General features: G+C 31.3%; 1 protein-coding gene, 1 long non-coding RNA gene and 1 pseudogene across 3 annotated transcripts; 2 read left to right on the forward strand and 1 right to left on the reverse strand.

Annotated features, from left to right (window-relative positions):
* Positions 1–1,047: 1,047 nt before the first annotated feature.
* LOC100813343 (eukaryotic peptide chain release factor subunit 1-3) lies at positions 1,048–5,282 on the forward strand. The gene is made up of 2 exons (XM_003547998.4): positions 1,048–1,279; positions 3,681–5,282. The coding sequence occupies exon 2, from the start codon at positions 3,706–3,708 to the stop codon at positions 5,014–5,016; it is 1,311 nt and encodes a 436-aa protein (XP_003548046.1). The 5' UTR covers positions 1,048–1,279; positions 3,681–3,705; the 3' UTR covers positions 5,017–5,282.
* A 2,532-nt stretch (positions 5,283–7,814) lies between these two features.
* On the reverse strand, positions 7,815–9,135 carry LOC102663602 (uncharacterized). 2 transcript variants are annotated; one of them, XR_001385455.3, is made up of 4 exons: positions 9,057–9,135; positions 8,857–8,932; positions 8,499–8,768; positions 7,815–8,250 (listed from the first exon to the last, which is right to left on the reverse strand). It is a non-coding gene; the product is annotated as an uncharacterized lncRNA (long non-coding RNA). The 2 variants fall into 2 exon arrangements; XR_418863.3 differs by lacking the exon at positions 7,815–8,250 and having other exon boundaries at positions 8,264–8,768.
* Positions 9,136–12,911: 3,776 nt separating this feature from the next.
* LOC100786082 (glyceraldehyde-3-phosphate dehydrogenase GAPA2, chloroplastic-like) lies at positions 12,912–15,843 on the forward strand (annotated as a pseudogene).
* Positions 15,844–20,657: the final 4,814 nt, after the last annotated feature.

Consider the following 20,657-nt stretch of genomic DNA (forward strand, 5'->3'; position numbering starts at 1 on the left):
AAAATGCCTTAAATTATTATTTTTTTTTCTCTTCTATGGAGATCGATGAGTAAGTTCTCAGTAAAATTAAGGATAAATTTGAAAATATTATAATTATAGACAAATTTAATGTTAATGATTAAATGAACTAACTTTCTTAATAAGCCTAAATTAATCAATTATATCTTATAGTAATTACGGATGAGGGAGTATAATCTATTTTACATACATATTTAACTTTTTTAGATTTTTTTGGATAGACGCTCACAATTAGGTTTCTGAAAGATGAAAAATTAAAATTTTATCTCAAAATGTGTAAAAAGTGCGACAAATTAGTCTTACTGTTAGTTTTTTCCATTAACTCAACCAATCGTGCCTATATGATAGTTAATGGTTGTCACATGTTATTCACGTGTCAAAAAATTAACTTTTTAATTTGTTATCTGAACTTAACAACTTACTATCATTTTAGCCCTAGACTTATTTACTGATAATTTGGTCCTTGAATAATAATGCATCATTACTAAATAATAACTTATGGAGGTAATAACAGTGATAAATAATTTCCATTGAGGGTTTGATGTTGTTAGAAAATAATAATTTGATGTTGTTAGAGGTAAGAGTCTTCGATTCAAGAACAACACGTCAAATGAATATATGTTGGACCTTTAATGGGTAAAAAATAACCCAAACTAACTTGTATTTTTTTTTTCTAATTTTTTAGTAGGTCGACTTGCATACTCGTGGTAAACTCACAAGTCTACCAAGTTTGCATAAAATTTATCAAATTTACCTAGAGTTGATTAAAAAAAGAATTTATACATGAGTTAATTTGTAAAAGATATGTGAATAGATAAGAGTTAAAGACATAATTCATGAGTTTGATAATCATATTCACACTAACGTTATGACCATTCACACGTAATCACGATCATTAGATTTAATGTTGGATACATAATGGTAGGATGAATTTTCATTTTTTAATATCCTAATTTTCAGCGCCTAATAAATTCAAAACAAATTTAAGTATTTATCAATTTATTTTAATAAAAAAAGGGTGCCTAAACAGGGGGCAGTTCGAACGGGTGGGAAGTGAAAAAAGATTAAAAAATTGTGGAGACGGAGCATCACCGCTGGTGGTGGGTCCACACAACGCTATTATATTATTCAAATAAAACAATACTAATAATAATGTAAAAAATAGAGGTTGAAGAAGCAAGCACCAACGTGAATACCCTAATTCGGAGGGTTTCAGTTTTCGCCCTCTTTTCTCATCTCCAACATCTTCGTCGTCACGGAGGTACGGTCCCTTACTCAAAACCCTTTTTCATAGTAAATCTGAAACCTCATGCATTGGATTCAAATCCGTAAGATGGAACCATCTGTTTTCGATTTGCAATATGTTTGGTGTTTTCTTTTGGGGTTTTGTTCGGTAAATGGGTTTTGGTTGCTCACTCCAAAAGTTTCCATCTTGGGTTGATTTGATTTGTTTATTCATAAATTTTGTGAACTGCATCGGGGTGTTTTCGTTGGTTTATGTGTTAATATGCTATTTGAGTTGGGTTCTTTCCTGGTTTGACTAGAAAGTTGAATCTGTGTTGACTGTTATTGACATGTTACTTTTTTCCCCTGATTTTGAAGCACTTTTCAGTTACAGGTCTAACAAATTTTCGATTTCCAGAATAAAATGGAAAACGAAAGAAAGATTTTTTTTTTTTTTCAAGTTTTGGCGAGACTTTGGTGGTTACTTCACTTGTTGAATTTGTTTCTTTTCTATTTTGGATTGATTGGTTTTATTTTCTTAGTACTTTCGGATGGTTCAATTAAAAGTGCCTACTATTTATGGGCAATTTTTTTTTTCTCACTTAAATCTCATTTTTTGTGTGGAGTTTCCACATGTCAGGCTGATTGGTGCATACTAATTGTAGATAGGTTAAACTTTTCCTTTCTTATCACTGCTGTATTTTCAGTTTTGAGTCTAGGTTTTTTTTTAAAATTTAATTTGAATGTACTTGTACTGTGATCCAATTACAGATTGCCATTTATGAAAAGTTTATTAACTTTTATAATAGTTATGCTATACTTGAGGTGATTTTTGATTGGTTGGAAGTGTAAAAATCTTTACACTGACCATACAGGAAAATTAAATTCTTTTTTATGAGGGAAAGTATATATTTTTCATATTCTTTTTATTTACTGAATGCATGCTTATTGTAGTGTTTTGCATAAATATTATGACATGCAGGAACAACCTTTATTATAAGGTTTTGAGAAATGCTTTTGGAGCTGTTGTTTGCTTGCTTATTCAATTACTCATGAAACATTGCACTATGGAAATTTTTTATTTATTTAAGAAAATGAAAAACTCACCACTGTTTCTCTTTTTTCTTTTTCAACATAGTCCAGAAATTTAGCTTTGTTTGAGCCATTGTATGCAAATAAGATCTTACATAGTTATTCCAGCAGTCTCTCTCGTGCATGTCTTGTGTAGTTTTTTCGCTTGCTGCTTCTTTGTTATTTTATTTTCATCACCAAATATGATGCCATCTCAGCTTGTGGAGAGCTCAACTCTCAAGTTTAATACTATAATTTTATGATTGTCTATCAACTCTGGGAAGAATATCATTGCATATATAAGGGCGCCAGATACCAGGGTGTTATTTATAATGCCCTGATATCTCTAAACCTTTAACTAGTAGTTTCACTTCCGATGTATGGCACACCACCATCATCTATCCATCTGTATTAATTTTAATGGGCTAAATTTGCTATTCTGATTCCTTCATTGGTTCAGTAGGGGTTCACCAGACATATCCAGTAACATTTAACATGAATAAACTCCTCAACTACTCACTGTGCCTCCTTCCTAGCCTAAACCCCACCACCATTGTCTAAGTTCTGAATGTTTCCCTCTCTTCCCATTTGCACTGTTGTCATTATCAATTTTGTCAGTCCTTGCTTTCCCAACTTTTCTGCTGCACTCCACCATCAATCTCCTTCTCGGTAGATTTTTTTTCCTATCCTGTAAATAGTTTTTGGGTTTTCACACTTTTTATTGTTGATTGAATCCTCATAACCTGGAGACTTTTGGGTTGGTGTTATTTCCTTGTTTGATGAATCATCCACGGTAAAGTTTACCTCTTCGTGTTCTTAAACTTTGCTGTTATATAACTGAGCTGTTATTAATTTGTAGGCTCTTTCTTTCTTAATCAACCTGGATACTATAGTTGTGTTATTAAATAGAGTGACAGGGGAGGAGAGAGAGTGTGTATCTGAAAAACAAAGGATAATAAAACTATGAATAGATATGTTGGATATCATTCATAAAAATTTGTTAATGGATGAATTGGATATTTATCAATTTAAACAGGTCATGGGTAGATAGTAGATTGGATAATTTAAAATTTACTTGATGGATCTTAAATGGGTTTTTCCCCTCAATATAATCCAAATCCAAAATACATCCACTTCATCTGTTTCCCACCCCTAAACACTGCCAACAGGCTTAGTTATTTTTAAGTCATGTTTTTTGTTTTAACAGATGCATCATTGCATATTTAACTTGTTTATAAAAAAAAAAGAATTCAATCATGATTCAATGCCCATTAGAGGCTAAAATAGATTGTGGTCTATATGGTGGTTAACTGGTTAAGTTTCTGTTTGCTGAATTTGCTACTTTGTCTCTCTGTTATGTTTTATAGGCTAGTCTTCCTGTTATCACAAACAATGTCTGACGGTCAAGAATCAGACAAGAATATTGAGATATGGAAGATCAAGAAATTGATAAAGGCATTGGAAGCTGCTCGAGGTAATGGTACCAGCATGATTTCTCTGATAATGCCTCCACGTGATCAAATATCTCGGGTCACTAAGATGTTGGGAGATGAATTTGGAACTGCTTCAAACATCAAAAGTAGGGTGAACCGACAGTCTGTGTTGGGAGCCATTACTTCTGCTCAGCAGAGGTTGAAACTATATAACAAGGTCCCTCCAAATGGTTTGGTTCTTTACACTGGAACCATTGTCACTGAAGATGGCAAGGAAAAGAAGGTGACAATTGATTTTGAGCCTTTCAAGCCTATCAATGCATCACTGTACCTCTGTGATAACAAGTTTCACACAGAAGCTCTAAATGAACTTTTAGAATCTGATGACAAGTTTGGTTTCATTGTGATGGATGGAAATGGCACCCTTTTTGGGACTTTAAGTGGAAACACTCGTGAGGTACTTCACAAATTTACTGTTGATCTACCAAAGAAGCATGGTAGAGGAGGTCAATCAGCTTTGCGTTTTGCTCGTCTTAGGATGGAAAAGCGGCACAACTATGTTAGGAAAACAGCAGAATATGCTACTCAGTATTTCATCAATACTGCCACCAGTCAACCTAATGTTTCTGGACTTATACTTGCTGGTTCTGCTGACTTCAAGACTGAGCTAAGTCAGTCAGATATGTTTGACCCTCGATTGCAAGCAAAAATATTAAATGTGGTAGATGTTTCTTATGGTGGGGAAAATGGATTCAATCAAGCTATTGAGCTATCTGCTGAGATTTTATCAAATGTGAAGTTCATTCAAGAGAAACGCTTGATAGGGAAATATTTTGAAGAGATCAGCCAGGACACTGGGAAATATGTCTTTGGGGTTGAGGACACTTTGAAGGCACTGGAGATGGGTGCTGTGGAAACACTCATTGTATGGGAAAATTTGGATATTAATAGGTATGTGCTGAAAAATGGTACTACTAGTGAGATTATCATAAAACACTTGAACAAGGAACAAGATGCTGATCAAAGCAACTTCCGTGATTCAGCCACCTCTGCAGAGTTGGAAGTTCAGGAGAAGATGCCCTTGCTTGAGTGGTTTGCCAATGAGTACAAAAAATTTGGATGCTCCTTGGAATTTGTGACCAACAAATCTCAAGAGGGGTCACAATTCTGCAGAGGGTTTGGTGGCATTGGTGGAATTCTTCGTTACCAGCTTGACATCAGATCATTTGATGAGTTATCTGATGATGAAGTGTATGAGGATTCTGATTAAGTGCCTGGTACTGCAGAACCCTTACTTTGTTTTGGATGATTGCGTCCTCCAAGCATGATTTGGATACTATTGATTATGGTTCTAAGACTTAGACTTTGCCCTTTGGTTTTTGATCCATAAGATGTGTAGCATTCACTTTTTTCCTTTCCTCTGCTTCATACATTTTGCTATTTTGTTACTCAATGTATGCTTATGGCAACTCTGCCAGATTATGCGCTGATTCTTCAAGAAATAGCACTCAGGAAGTCATGATTCGAAGTGTTTTATTTTATTCTCTTGTGATATCTAGATGAAGGTGGCTTCTGGATTTTATAGTATTTATTGGTTACATGATTCAAAATCAAATAACTCGTATTGAAGTCTTGTTAGAGTTTTTAAAAGTAATTATTGATTAAAATTCAAGCAAATCTAAGCACATGTTAACACAATGCAGCTTGAATTAGTTATATACTACTTCCTTTCCTATATACAAGACTTTTTTTATTTTATTATGTTTCTTTTTATAAAATCATCTTATTAATTATTTTTATCCTATAATACTCTTAATTAATTATAATATTCTCTCTCCAAACATTAATTATTCATTGATGAGAAACAGAAATGAAGGATAAATTTGAATGAAGAATATAATAATTGATAAATTTAATAAAAAATATAATAATTGATAAATTTAATGTGATTAAATAAATAATTTTTTTTAAAAGATATAAATTAGTTAAAAGAGTCTTAGGAATAAGTATATTCTTTTTTTTTAAGATATATAAGTTTTATATGTTTTTTCACCTACTTATTGCGTAGTGTGAGTTTAAGAACGAAGAAGAAACCAATATTATTAATATACCAGTTTAAGAGATTTTAATTAATCTAGATTTCAATCGAAAAATGCATAAAGTTTCATAAAAAATTATTTTAACTAACATATTAATTACTTATTTTCAGTTTGGAATTGTCTTTTGTTTGTTATACATACTTATAGCCCTATAGAAAATTTAATTAACCTTGGGCTAGAGGGACATAAGAAAAGAGCGGTTTATTATTATAAAAATTAAATTAAAATATACCAATTAAAAATATAAAAAAAAAATGAACCCGACTCTCCCTAAATTTTTGGAATAAAATAGTACAGCAAGCGCATGGCATGAGTTGAATTTTTGCAAATAAAAAGCAATGTGTGAGTGGTGTAAAACTAGCATGAAAATTGTGATACATGAGTTACTTGTTTTAATTTAACAAGAAATTGATATTATATAAAGCAGATTAGTAGAAATGAGTCAAATTACCGTTAGTAGTTGATCTCTACCAAATAAAGTGATGCATTTCGTATCATAGCTTGATCTGTGTGACATTATAGTAGCATAATTGGCTGGCAGTTTTCTCTTTTCTTGTCCCCAAAAAAATATAAAATGATTGTTGATATTGTACTCGATTGCATATTTTTCCTATACTCTTCGGTTTTAATTTGGTAATGAATTAAAGAATAAAATAGAATTTTCATACTCTACATTTTAGATTTTAGTTTAATTTGTTTACTTTAAAAAGTTTGTATCTTTGTTCAACCAAATTGATTATTCCATTAGTTTTTTACTCTTACATCAATATGAATTTCGAGTGACTTATCATTTTTTTTTCAATTTGTCACGGGTCATTAGATTGATTAAATTAGTGTGATAAATTAACAAAAAATCAACTTGTGTAACAGAGAAATTTTAAGAGATCAAAATTAAACTTTTAAAACACGAGACCAAACTAACTCCTAAAATATATAGATGAGAGACTAAAATTTTATTTTAACTTAAATTAAAAACTAGACAACAAATATATAATTTTTGACTTATTTTAAAGGCACCAACTTAAGTGTAGTGGTATTATCTTATAGTATTGCATGAGTTTACTTTTGTGCATGAGAATTAATTATGTTTCTGAAGAATATATTGCGTGAGAATCATAATTTTTGAAAATGTTACAAGGTATATTTAAAAGATTCTTGAGAATTTTATCATGTTTCTCATAACAATATTTTGTCGAGAAATATGGTAAAAAAATGCTTGAGAATGTTAACTTTTTATAAATGGTTTTTAAACAACCTGTGAACAAGAGAAATTAATATTCGAAACTTAAAATTCTTGAAAAGCATAAAAGAATCTACCTATCAATCCCTTCCATAAGATAATCGGTTAGATGGGTTCTTTGAACAGATGAAAACTAAATAAACTTATCAAAATCCATGGTATTCAATTTGATAGAAACCTCTATTCTCTTATTAGAATTGACAGTAGATTGAGTTAAACTACTGAACATAAGGGTAAGAGAGGGAGGAGACAATTTATCACATGTAATGCCTACTAGAAAAATTAAGAGAAGTATTTACACACTCTCAAGTCTAATACTTCTTTCCTTTTCAATATAAATAAAAACAGTTGATCATTTTTAAATATAAGCAACTTTCAAATTATTTTATTTTATTGACATTTTATTGTTGATATCAAGTTTTAATAAAAAAATTGAGAAAAAATATATTTAAATAATATTGATAAATTAAAAGATGTTAACCAAATTTTTTAATCAGGATGAGTTATTATTTTTATTTTTTACTTATCTGTAAGACAGGAGAGGATGTACTCATCCAAACATATTGAAAACTATAAAATTATAAAATTATCACCATTAACAAATGAGACATACAAAAATTTGTAATAATCTCTAATAATTTTTCAATCAATAATAGAAAATGCAATAAAAAGAGTGTTAAAGAAAATATTACTAGAGCATTTCTCAAATATTAATCCAGTTTCGCACGAGAACAATGTCACAAAACTAGAAACTGGCAGGTAGGATATTTGACATTATTTTTTTTTTTGAAAAAGAAAATTAATCGGTATAAGATGATTTTTTTTTACCCAGATGAATCAAATTAACATAGTTTCAAAGATTTATTTGACACTGTTAATTTCCTCTTATTCTAAGTTAAGCTGCTTGGTAGTTTATAATGTGGATAATATCTAAAGTTCACATCACATGACATGGCATCCCGTGGTGTTTTCATCACTGAAATAGTCCCCTACTCGCTCTGTTGGTCTCAAGAATGGTGGAGGCTCAAATCTTGGCATGTGCTCTTCAACACAAGCTGAATATGAAGAAGAAATTGCATAATAGGGTACTGCAACTGCACAAGGCTGAGCAATGTAACAATACTGATGATGAGTTTTGATGCTACTCAGTGACGGATCCAAGACCCTAAGTCAGTGAATGTAAATTATAAAAAATAAAATAAGTGAGTTTAATTATATAAATATAAATAAAATAAAATATAAAAATATAAGATTTTATTTATAAATTTGGTGAATTTTAAAAAATGAGGGGGTTCATCATGCTTGGATGACCATGAACCATGAAATTCACTTCTTAATGAGGCATATAATGTTCTTCTTTCTTCATTTCTTGAGTACTATAAGGATTATATTTATAACTCATCTTCTTTTCACCTTTTGAGGCTTTTTTCTTCCTTGTGACATCCTTAGTTTTATCAATTTTAATGTCACATGGATGAGGCTGTTTCTCTTGTTCCCACACATTCTGTTTTTCTTTCTCATTTGCCAATAGTTCTTCTTTTTCTTCAGATTCAAATTCCTCATAGCTCCACAGTTCGGCGTGCTTTCCGACCTTTTGAAGCTTTTTAATCAAAATGTGTGGATTAACGTTTCCTAACACTGTTATTTAGGGCTCCATGGGGTCTATGTCTATGTTGAAAACACCTAAGAAGGTGAACCAACCATAAGAACAAAGAACAAAACATATGAAGTGAAGATTTTTTTTTCAAAAGGGTTGTGCTATATTTAGTACCTTCTGGGTTTCTTAAAGCCTTCTTGACTTTCCTCTTGCTTCCTTCGCAGCAATTAGCTGACACTTTCAATTCAATCTTGTAGAAAATAAAAAAAAATAAAATTCAAGGGAATTTCATTTCAGTTCAACCATTATGGTGTCAAAATGAAAGAAAAGAAAATCACATAGAAAAAACAAAAGGGAAAATCATATAGAAGGACCTTGAAGTCCACTTCATTTGCCATGTTTCTGATCTAGAAGGACGCAAATTGAAAGAGAGAAAAGTTAAATGTATGAACCAGTTTCTTTTGAAGCCTAATTGCTGAACTTGTGCCTCTATATATAGAGAAAGAATAGTGCAATATATTACATCTATATTATGTGTCTTTTTGTTTTTTTTTTTAATTCTAATATTATTATATGGCACTGTCAATGCAACCCTTATTGTGTTTTTTTTTTTTTTGTGTGTGTGAAAAGAATTGTAACTCTTATTGACTATTGTTGTTACAACAAAAAAGCATTTGGCGACAGCTTTCACAATCTCTCTTATAAGCCGTTGCTTTTGTGCAATTCGCCGCTTAATTTAACTCCCTAAGAAACATTTTTTTTTGCATTAAAAAAAAAAGAAACATTTTTGATAAATATGATTTTGTGGATTGCATCAACAAAAGTGTATTTGTAAATAAAAACTAATTTTGAAAAATTATTTTTATCTGAATGGTTTTTGAATTCTAAATAGAAATATATTTTGTTGATCTCAAACTCAAAAAGTGACTTTTTTTTTACTTCTCTTAAAGTTAATTCTTCTTCTTTATTTTTGAATTGAAGGGGCAACGTGGCCCAACAAAGATCAATTAATTAAAAACCACGACGAAAAATGGTTGAAGCTACATCAGCTTGAACAACCAAAGCAATAAAAGACAAAACAACATCAAAAAGTCGTAAATTCTCACTAAGAGACATTCCATGATTTACTAACTTGATTAGCTTCTCGCAACACATGGTTCCATTGCAAATCACCACCAGCATCGTGGAAAGACTTTGATACCTTGAACTAAACTGAAGCATGAATGATGAGAAGCACATCCATTTGGCAACAAATTAATTGCAAGGACAGAATCAGATTCAACCAACATGTTCCAGAATCTCCTATTCCAAGCCACTGAAAGGCCAATGTAAATAGCACAGAGCTCTACACAGAGCAGAAGTCAATGTTGGCAGCGAAAGAGAAGATAAAGTTAATTCTATTCACCGAAAATTTAATTTTCAAAATCTAAATAATCATACAGAAATGATAAGTTACCATGTAACTTATTTTGTTATGCCTCAAATGTGAATTTGGCAACTCAACATTCCTACACATCGGGTATCCGGTTTTTTCACAGAAATTTTGTAATAAAAATTAGAAATTATCTTATGTATTATATGCTTTTTTTATATAATATTTTAAGAGTTTAATATCTATGTATTGATAGTATATGTCATTCAATTATAAATCATAATTTAAATTACTTTTGGATAATTATTTTTAAAGTCAACAAATTTGATATACATTATTAATTATGATTGAATGTATAAAATTTTTTATATTGTCAACCTAACTTTTTTTTCTTCATATTTTAATATATAAATTTAAAGTTTTGAAATGAAAATATTTAAGATTCTAAGAGATATTTCTAATTAACTATATATAAAGAAGCAAAGTTATATACGTATTTTGTTTGGGAGAAAAATAGAAAATTAACAAAAGGAAACAATTTGATAGTATAAACAGTTAAGATGAAAGACGAAGGCATTGAATAATTATTTTAAAAAATTATGATTTTGAAAATAATAAAAAGAAATTTTTGAAAACAATACATAAAATCTTTCAAAATTTTAAATGAAGTGATAAATAATAGCAAAACCATGTATGTTAATTAAAAAAAAAGGAAAAAATGATGATGAGTGACATTTTCACTGTTATTAGTGAAAAGTGTTTTTGTTCTACACGAACATAATAAATTTTGTGTGCATTAGTTTATGATGCTTTTCATGTCATCAGTTGAAGGAATTTGTCTTGGACCAATCGGAGGCATATAAGATCAAAATGGGGGATCAATTTTTTCGAAGACCTGGAAATCCACCTCTATATGAAGTTATTATTATTATTTTTTTACACAAAGAGAACTGTTTCATTTCACTAGTAATATGATGAAAAACACAATAACTAACACGACCAAACCGATGGATACAATTTAAAAACCTAGAAGCCTTTGCAAGGTAATGGACTATTTGGTTTGATTGTCTCCTAGTAAAACTCACAAAAGAGTTTGTAAAAGTATTCAGTTCAGCTCTACATTTTGCAACAATACAGTGAAATTTAGTAAAACCAGGTTGACTAGAGCTATGAAGCACGGACACTCCAGTCCCTTGTCGTGTTTGGTGTCTGACACGCGTCCGTGTTAGTGTCCGACACCGATCGACACCCATATTACGTTTTATATTTTGGATATTATAAGTGTTTATCTGTCTGTGTCTGTGTCGTGTCCAGTGTCCGTGTCGGTATCGGTGCTTCATAGGAGTAGAGCAAATAGTGTCAATGAGGACTTGGCAGTCAAGTTCGAAGATGACTCGAGTTACATTAATCTCTTAAGCCCATGTAATGGCTTGAAGATGACCCCAAGCTTCAGCCTCTCTGGGTTTTGGCCATCCTGGAGATAGATGAGTTATGGCTTTCACAAATGCACCCTTGTCATCTCTTATGCAGATTCCTACCCCAAAACATTTATGGTCTTTAAACAAAGCTGCATCAACAATGAATTTAAGGAATCCAAGAGAAGGCTTGCACCATGTTGCTGGAATCTGAATATTTGAAACTGTTGGTGTCCTAGAATGCTTGCGCGCGTGTTGCCACTCGTGCAGAAGTTGCATTGGTAGAGAAACCGAGATATTAGGATTAGTGTCCAAGTTTTCCCATAACTTCTCGTTTCTTTGTTTCCATATACACCAGAGCATCATTGCAAATTTTTGTTGATGTTGTGATGGTAGGATTTGCAGAACTTTGAAGATGAGATCCTTTGTATTTTGGGCCTGGTCAACCTTGTCAGAAACCCGCAGCCTCCTAAATCTGCTTAGCTTGATGGCAGCCAAAGAAAATGTGATATTCGATCGTCCTCAAGGCATCCTTCACAGTAACAATTGATACCTCCTTCAGGAAAATATTTAGCTTTGTAAATTTTGTAACTGTAGCATTTGGGTGAGTGATGAGTTTCCACCCCTGGTTTCCTAGCATGGATAGGTTGAAACCATGTAAATTATGAAAGCCCAAGCCTCCAAACTCCTCCTTCATAGATAACTTGTCCCAACTAAGCCAATTGATACCTCTTGATGTTGCAGTTTTCGAATCCCACCAAAAGGAGTTCTTCATTCTCTGAATGTCTTCCTCAAGAAACGCTGGAAGTAAGTAGACACTCATGCAATAAGATGAGATTGCTTGAGCACATGATTTAATCAGAACTTCCTTACTAGCCTCTGAGAGTTGTTTCCCTGACCAATGGTCGATGCACTTCCAGATTCTGTCTTTCAAAAAGCCAAAGACAACTTTTTTATTCCTGCCAATAATAAATGGTTGCTCCAAGTATTTGCCTGAACCAATTGAAGTGGAAACACTTATTGCAGACAAAGAGAATCTCTTATTTTTGTATGTTGATCAGTTGATCGATGCTTTACCATAGATGTCAAGGATTTTGGTGTGAGTTGTCGATTCTTTCTCAGTTGCCCTGCAAAATAGAAAACAATCGTCAGAAAATAAAAGGTGTGAGAGGATTGGTGTCCTTCTACACATCTTAATACCATGAATATCCTATCTGCTCTCAGATTTTTAAAAAAAGTGAGACAAGTCCTTCTGCAAAGAATGTCGGGTGACAGAGGATCACCCTATCTAAAGCCCCTTCCTGATGTGATTGGTCTTACACGATCACCATTAATATTAATAGAATAGGGAACGATATTGGACTCTGTCAAAAGTCTTATTGATATCAATTTTCAATGCCATAATTCTAGTATTACCCTTTACTCTGCATTTCATGTGGTGAATGGATTTAGATGCAATAAGGGTACTGTCAAGAATTGATCTGCTCTCAACAAAAGTTGATTGTTCAGGTGAGATACATTTGTGAAGGAGAGGTTTAAGTCTATAGGCTAAGATTTTAAAAATGATCTTGTAAAGGACATTGCAAAGGGAAACGTGCCCATAGTCTTTCATGGTAATGTGATTGTTGATTTTGGGATGAGGGCAATTAGACATGTTTTACAACACTGTGTTAATGTATGTACTTTACTTTGAAGGTTGGAGGCAGAGAAGGATACAGAAAAGGAGTAGTTGAAGCAAAACTAAAGGTAGCCATAAACGGATTTGGGAGGATAGGAAGAAACTTCTTGAGATGCTGGCACGGTCGCAAAGACTCTCCTTTAGATGTCATTGCCATCAATGACACTGGAGGTGTCAAACAAGCCTCTCACCTTCTCAAGTATGATTCCACCCTTGGAATCTTTGATGCTGATGTCAAGCCTGTTGGTGACATAATCTCAATAGATGGAAAGGTCATCAAGGTTGTCTCTGACCACAACCCCGTCAACCTTCCTTGGAAGTATGCTCATTCTTCTTCAATATCATTGCTACTTTGCAACTTTTTTCTCCCTCTTCTCTAAGTTACCACACATAAGTTTGAACCTATCTAATGTCATTTAGCTGGGCTAGTTTGCTGAGGTTGATGAAACTAAATGCTCACCCCATTAGGTGAGGTAAACGACGCCATTCAGCACAATTAAAAATTAAAGTTTTAGAAATATTATTTAACCTGAGATCTTTCTTGATGATTTCCTCCAACCGTCCTTTTTTACTTCCTTAATGTTGTTTTATCATAAGGTCAAGGAAGTCTAAATCCTTAATTTTTGAGAAATATATCCCTTTTAATCTATTAATGTTCTATTATCCCGAAATACTGAGAGAGAAAGGAAAAAAAATAGAAAAGATGAATGAATTACTATACAGTTTAGTCCTTCCAAGTGTAACACTGCTTTGTTTCCTCAAAGCTTAAGCTTGGTGCCCCAAGTGCTATCTTACGTACAAATTTAACCTACCAAATAGTCAATTTGTAAATGTAAACAATTTCATATGTTAAAAGCATATTCTCAAGAACAAAAGCTTTCATGAAACAAAGCAACAAAAGTTGTCATTTAACTAAAAAATAATTAATGTCTTCTTGATTTCTAAACCAATTTGATAAAATGAAACAATATTATCTCTTTACAGGGACTTGGAAATCGACTTGGTGATCGAAGGAACTGGAGTATTTGTGGACAGAGACGGTGCAGGAAAGCACATTCAAGCAGGAGCAAAGAGGTTTTGATCACAGCTCCTGGTAAGGGAGATATTCCAACCTACGTGGTTGGTGTCAATGCTGATATTTACAACCCAGATGAACCCATCATCAGCAATGCTTCTTGCACCCTTCGTCAAGGTGCTTGATCAGAAATTCGGTAATTCATCTTAATCTCCACATTTTTTTTATCAAACTTACCTTCCATCTCTACATCCACGTTTCATTATTGCATTAAGTAAACTTTGGTCTACAATTTGTGTGCAAAAATTATTATATGCTCTAGGATTACTCTAGTCCTAACTAATCTCCAGGTGACAACCTACTAGAGTCGGCCTAGTGATGGGAGATTTGAATAGTATGCATGAGATTTTAAGATTTATTCTTATTGCCACCATTGTAAAAAAAAATACACATGACATATAATTAAGCATCATTAGCTCTTTCACATAAATTGGAAATTTCATTTGTATGTTATATAAAGATTGGTTGGGATCATAAACATGCAGTGATTCGGGACTATATAACAATTTCTCGATCAAGTATTATCAATGATATTGTTTTAGTCCAAATTTTAGATCATTAAAGATCATTAAGAAAATCTAATTCGGTTGGTTGAACAGTGTGTGTGAGCTGTTATAAACTTTTGTGGATGATATTCTCAACGTGCCAACATATGACAGGTATTATCAAGGGTACCATGACAACAACTCACTCCTACACCGGTGACCAAAGGTTTCTTGATGCGTGCAAGGGCTGCTGCCCTTAACATAGTGCCAACCTCAACAGGAGCAGCAAAGGCTGTGGTCCTTGTCCTCCCAACTCTCAAGGGCAAACTCAATGGCATTGCACTCCGTGTGCCTACCCCAAACGTTTCAGTGGTGGACCTTGTTGTTCAAGTCACAAAGAAGAGACCTTTGCTGAAGAAGTGAACGCTGTTTTCAGAGAAAGTACAGAGAATGAGCTTAAGGGTATCCTCTCTGTGTGTGATGAGCTATGAACTACGGACACAGACACGTGTACACCTATAATGTCCAAAATATAAAACGTAATACTGGTGTCGTGTTGGTATCAGACACTTGTCTCTGTAGATTTTAGGTGCTCTGATGTGTCATCAACTGTTGACTCTTAGTTGACCATGGTCGTGGGAGATGACATGGTGAAGGTGATTGCATGGTATGACAATGAGTAGGGTTACTCTCAAAGGGTTGTGGATTTGGCTGACATTGTTGCCCACAACTGGAAGTGAGCCTACCCTATTTTTTATTTTATTTTATAACCTATGATGGTATTATATATAATTTTATCTAATTAGAACTTTTCTTTCCTCGTTTTCATTTTTCTTTTTAGACTTGTACTGAGAGATAGAACCATCACTTTCCTTGCTTCTCATTGATGTGCAATGATGACATTAAATGTGAATGTTGATACTAGGCCTCCAGAAATGCATCTTGCAAACTAAATTGTTCTTGAGTTTAATTTAGCTATAGTTAAATCGTGGAGTGAACATCCAAAATTTGGGATGCGTCGCTTAGGTGACCCGTTTTTCTTTCCCATGTATGAGTCAACATATGTATTGATTACAACTACTAGTTCCAAACACACTATTGTAACAGCATTGAAATTGAAATTCTACTGAATATTGCTGAAAAATAAGAGTTAAACTTTATCATCATATGTTTCACTTGTCGATTCTCAATCCAAGCAAGTATATCCTAAAATATAACCAAGTGATCTAGTACAAAATTTATCAACCCAAATTTCAACTAGGGGACATTTTTTTAACTATAATATAAAAAATTATATAAAACAAACTAAAATGTCCAATGTCCAATTGTCTTTAAGGAGACAACCACTGCACTATTGGAGATAGATGATGGTGGCAACGCCATAGTCATAGAGAACTTGGACGCTTGGCTACGCTTCTCATCATCATGGAAATTTTACTTCTCAACGGATAGACAAGACAAGATTATCTGTGGTTAATTACTTTATACCTTCAATAATTAAATTTGGACTAGCAACAAAAAATCAATAATTAATTTGATTTTTTACTTTATACCTTCAACTTATAAAATCATTTTTTTAAACATGACATGAAGAGACCTTATTTAAAATAGTAGTGCAATAGTAGTAGGTTTCACTTAAGTGTGTTTTAAACTATTTTCTACAGGTATATATAAAATGACAATTAAATTAACGTAAAAACGTCACTGATATTTTATAGGAAAAATTATATAAATCGTAGATAATTTACAATATTAATTAAATTGAATATATAAAAAATATACAAACAACATCATAATAATAATAATAATAATTATTATTATTATTTATGATACATAATGAATATTTATTATTCTTTAAGATCTAAATTTATATGAATGAAAAATCATGTCTTATAATTGATTATTATGAAAATATTTATTATTATTATTATTATTAAAAATTATTATAATAGTCGTAAAGTATTCAATAATAGAATAATTATAATTATTAAATAACATTATCTTTCCGAATTTACTGTGAAAAAAATAACATATAAAAATTAAAATGTAATAATATAAAACAATTAAGATTACATATATACAAATAATAATTCTAATAATAAGTTAATTAAAACATATAAAGTCTCAAATATATAAAAAAATACTAATAAATTTATTAACATACATATAGTTTATATATATATATATATATATATATATATATATATATATAATTCCACGGTTTTAAAATCTAGTGATTAAATATGATATGCATAGGTTCGATCAAAAGCTTTATTGAGTTTAATTACTCTTTAAAAGAATGTCATTGTAGGTTCAATGATAACTCGAAAGTAATCTTAGTGGCGAGCGAATCTTCTTGTTAATAGCTACTCCCAACAAAAAAAAGGCTACTCCCAAAAATTTTAAAAAGCTCAATGAAGCCTTCTTTAAAAAAAAATGTTACATGCACGTTCCTTTTAAATATTACTCTATAGCATTATGTGGGTCATCTTTTGCTCAAAATCTTGGCAAACAGCAGAGAGCTGAAGGAGTTAATTATGGCCTTGTAGCTTAGCTTTACGATGGAATAATGGAGGATAGTGCTTCACGTACTCGTCCTAGAACATTCAAGGAAACTTCACTACATGATGCCAAAGAAATACAAAAAAACTGGTAATTAAGTAGTTAAAATTCCTGGTTCAAATACTTTGAAGAAACTCCTTTTTGGTAAAAAAAATTAGAAAAAACCATATAGTCTGAACTTGTTATGTTATTCCATTTTCTTTTATTACAATATACTTTGTTCCCCAACTTTTCTTTTAGCCTCTTTGTATATAAAATGTCAGTTAAACCTTAAATATATAGGTTCCTTACTACTTAAACCAAGTAGTATTAATTTGGTATTTGAGTCTAGATAATTTGGGTTTTGTTCTTATCATTTTATTTCGTCTAACTAATATTTAATTTCCGTACAGGCCATTACCTTAATTAAATTATAGAAATCAATTCATCATTAAACAATAAAAATCATTTAGTCATCATGAATTACACTTATGGGTGTCAAATATTTAACTATAAAACTAGAAAACATAATGACCAACACTTAATATATAATATCATAGATAAAAAACTAAATAAATAAAAATAGAAAACTTAAAACTTAAAATATTATAAATATCAGAATCGATAGAAATTACTACATAAAAGTAAAATCTACTTACACACTCACACACCCATACAAGTACACCAGACAGAATAAAACAGAATAGCAAAAATAACCACAGCAATTCTCTTCAAAATTCAAACATATACACATGCAAAATTAAAAATATTGCACCGACAGGCTAAATAACTTCAACTAAAATCACATATTTTACCTCGTGGATGATGGAACCATATACACTTGTTTTTTGTTACCCACCATATTTTCATACTTTATTGTTTACTTTTTTTCAATAAAAGTCAAAAAAGTTATGGCGGCATAGATTATGATTGAATATGGAGTCAAACAATGGTCCACACTGCTTATTTTTGCCTGGAAAATAGGATAACCTAACATGGGCAAATAGAGTAAGAACAATTTTAAATCATTTTATAATATTTCTTTAAGTATTTGAATTTATTTAATATTTTATATGTTAAATGCATTTATTTTTAATATTTTTTTATTAAATCATAAAAAAATTAGAAAATATTTATAAGTATATGTAATATTACTGCGTCAGCAATGATCCTTCACACAAAGCAACTCCCTGAATATTAAGACTTAAAAATGATACTAGTAACTCTCTATACTTGAAAAAATGATATTAAAAGACAACTTTGCTGAGTTTGATCTCCATGATCGATCGTAGATGTCACATCACTAGCTACAGGAAATAAATGCATTAGTAATAAAATTTTAAATTTTTTTATACTGATAACAAATTTTGTCACTAATACTGACATTATTAAAATTTCAGCGACAATTTTTTAAAAAATAATTGTAAATTATTTCTTCATTGTTAAGTTTTATTTAGTGCATTTAATGTAATCTTTTTTTTTTTTTTTTTTGTCTTGGATGATTCTCGATGTCATCTCAATGTCATTGTTTGTTGTTGAATGATTAATTCATTCAGTATTACGACGCTCGGTTCAATTCGATTCATCTTAGTAGTGTAGTTTGTTTCGCTTAAACTGTAACACAATTCAACGCAATTCAATTATATATGCAATTCGGTTGGGTTTTATTAATCTATTTCGTCCATCCCTAACTCTCATAATGCTTCCTTTCATAGCAGAAAGGAAGAAGAGACCACACCTTACTGCAATGTATTTTCCAATTCTATATTCATTTGTTTAATGATTCATGCATGCCACGTACAGTAATAACTTTGTCCTTGAAATATATAATTAACACTCTAATTTTTAAATTTGTGTATATGAAAATATAAGTGCCAGAAGAAGTGAATTTCTTAAAAGGGTCTCACTAACTCCAAGACCTAGTCCTTAATTTCTGAAAGACGAGTATTCGGTCAAAAATGTCAAAAAAATTAATTATAAGTTTAATTTAATCCTATAAAACTTATAAAATTAACTTACAAAATAAAAATTGTTCTTCATAATTTATTTTAACACTATTTTTATTCAATATTTCTTTTATCCATGTCTATCTATCATGTACACTTTCAACATACCATCACTGTAATTTAGGTGTCTTTTTAAAAAAGAAAATGATCATCTGGCTCTAGTAATTTAACTGCGTAAAATCCAAATAGTGTTATTTCACATTGAAATAATGCAACCAGTACCTCATGAAGCCATGAATTATTTTACATATTACTGACAATTAAGATTCGTTGTTCTGAATCCATATTTCTCAATCAGCCCCACGTTGACCTCGTTATCTGGAAAGTTCAACGAGGGAGTTAGCAGCTGATCAATAAGACCATCAGGATTAAACTCTTTCTAATTCTGCATTACCTCTCAGTACAACACTGCTTTATTCATTGAGTATTTAATAACAATCTGATAAAGCTGGATTTGAATCCAATTAAATTCAAATAATTGACAATACGAGACATATTAATTTTATCTTTATTTAACTTTTTATCTTTTCTATAAACATGTGTGAAAGATTGCATATGGACGAGTACTATCACCAAAATAATAATTCATATTAATAGAGGACAGGGCTGACGAGTTAAGTTAAACTTAAACTTAAATTATTAAAAAGTTATTAACTGTTGTTCTAATAATTAATTTATTGAATTATAATTATCAACTATTATTAGATCATCCGCATACATTTATTCATATAAATTTTATGCTTTTGGTTAATAAATAATGAATAAAATATATATTTTGGTTCTTATAGTTTTATTAAACTCGATTTTAATCAATTAATTTCAAATGTTATACTTTAAAATATAGGTAGATTTAATCCTAATTTGACTGGTCATCATCAATGTGCAATAATTAAATATATCTACCTTTTAATCTATAAGAATGAAATTGATAAGTTCAAAATTACATATACTAAAATCAAGTTTCCTAACTATGTGATCAAAATGACTACTCATATGATGAATTAATATGTATTCTCAGGAACTAACTTTCCTGATTTGAGATTTTGAGTCAAGCCAAAACATGTTAAAATTTAGTGGTCCAATGCACAGTTTCCAATTTGCTATTATCCACTGCAACCTCTCTACTGTCGCGTGCGTAAGTGTTCACTGGAGCCACGTACTACAACACTCGTTCAATGTTTTTGTCTATGTTTTCAGTACCACCACCACCACACTTTCTACTTTTCAATTTATTTTTCCCATTTACTACCCTTGTCGGTGTCTTTTCCTTTCAGGAACCGGAGAACAAGAATACGGATATATGCAAATGCATTACAACTCATTCGCCAGAAAAGGCCCCATATACTAGTACAGAACAAAAATGATAAACCAAGAATAACAATAATAACATAACACATTTACTT

The sequence above is a fragment of the Glycine max genome, chromosome 16, assembly GCF_000004515.6.
Source record: "Glycine max cultivar Williams 82 chromosome 16, Glycine_max_v4.0, whole genome shotgun sequence".
NCBI lineage: Eukaryota > Viridiplantae > Streptophyta > Magnoliopsida > Fabales > Fabaceae > Glycine > Glycine max.

Bases quoted from the DNA above. Each gene is read 5' to 3' on its own strand.
- LOC100813343 (XM_003547998.4), top strand. From the start codon at position 3,706: ATGTCTGACGGTCAAGAATCAGACAAGAATATTGAGATATGGAAGATC.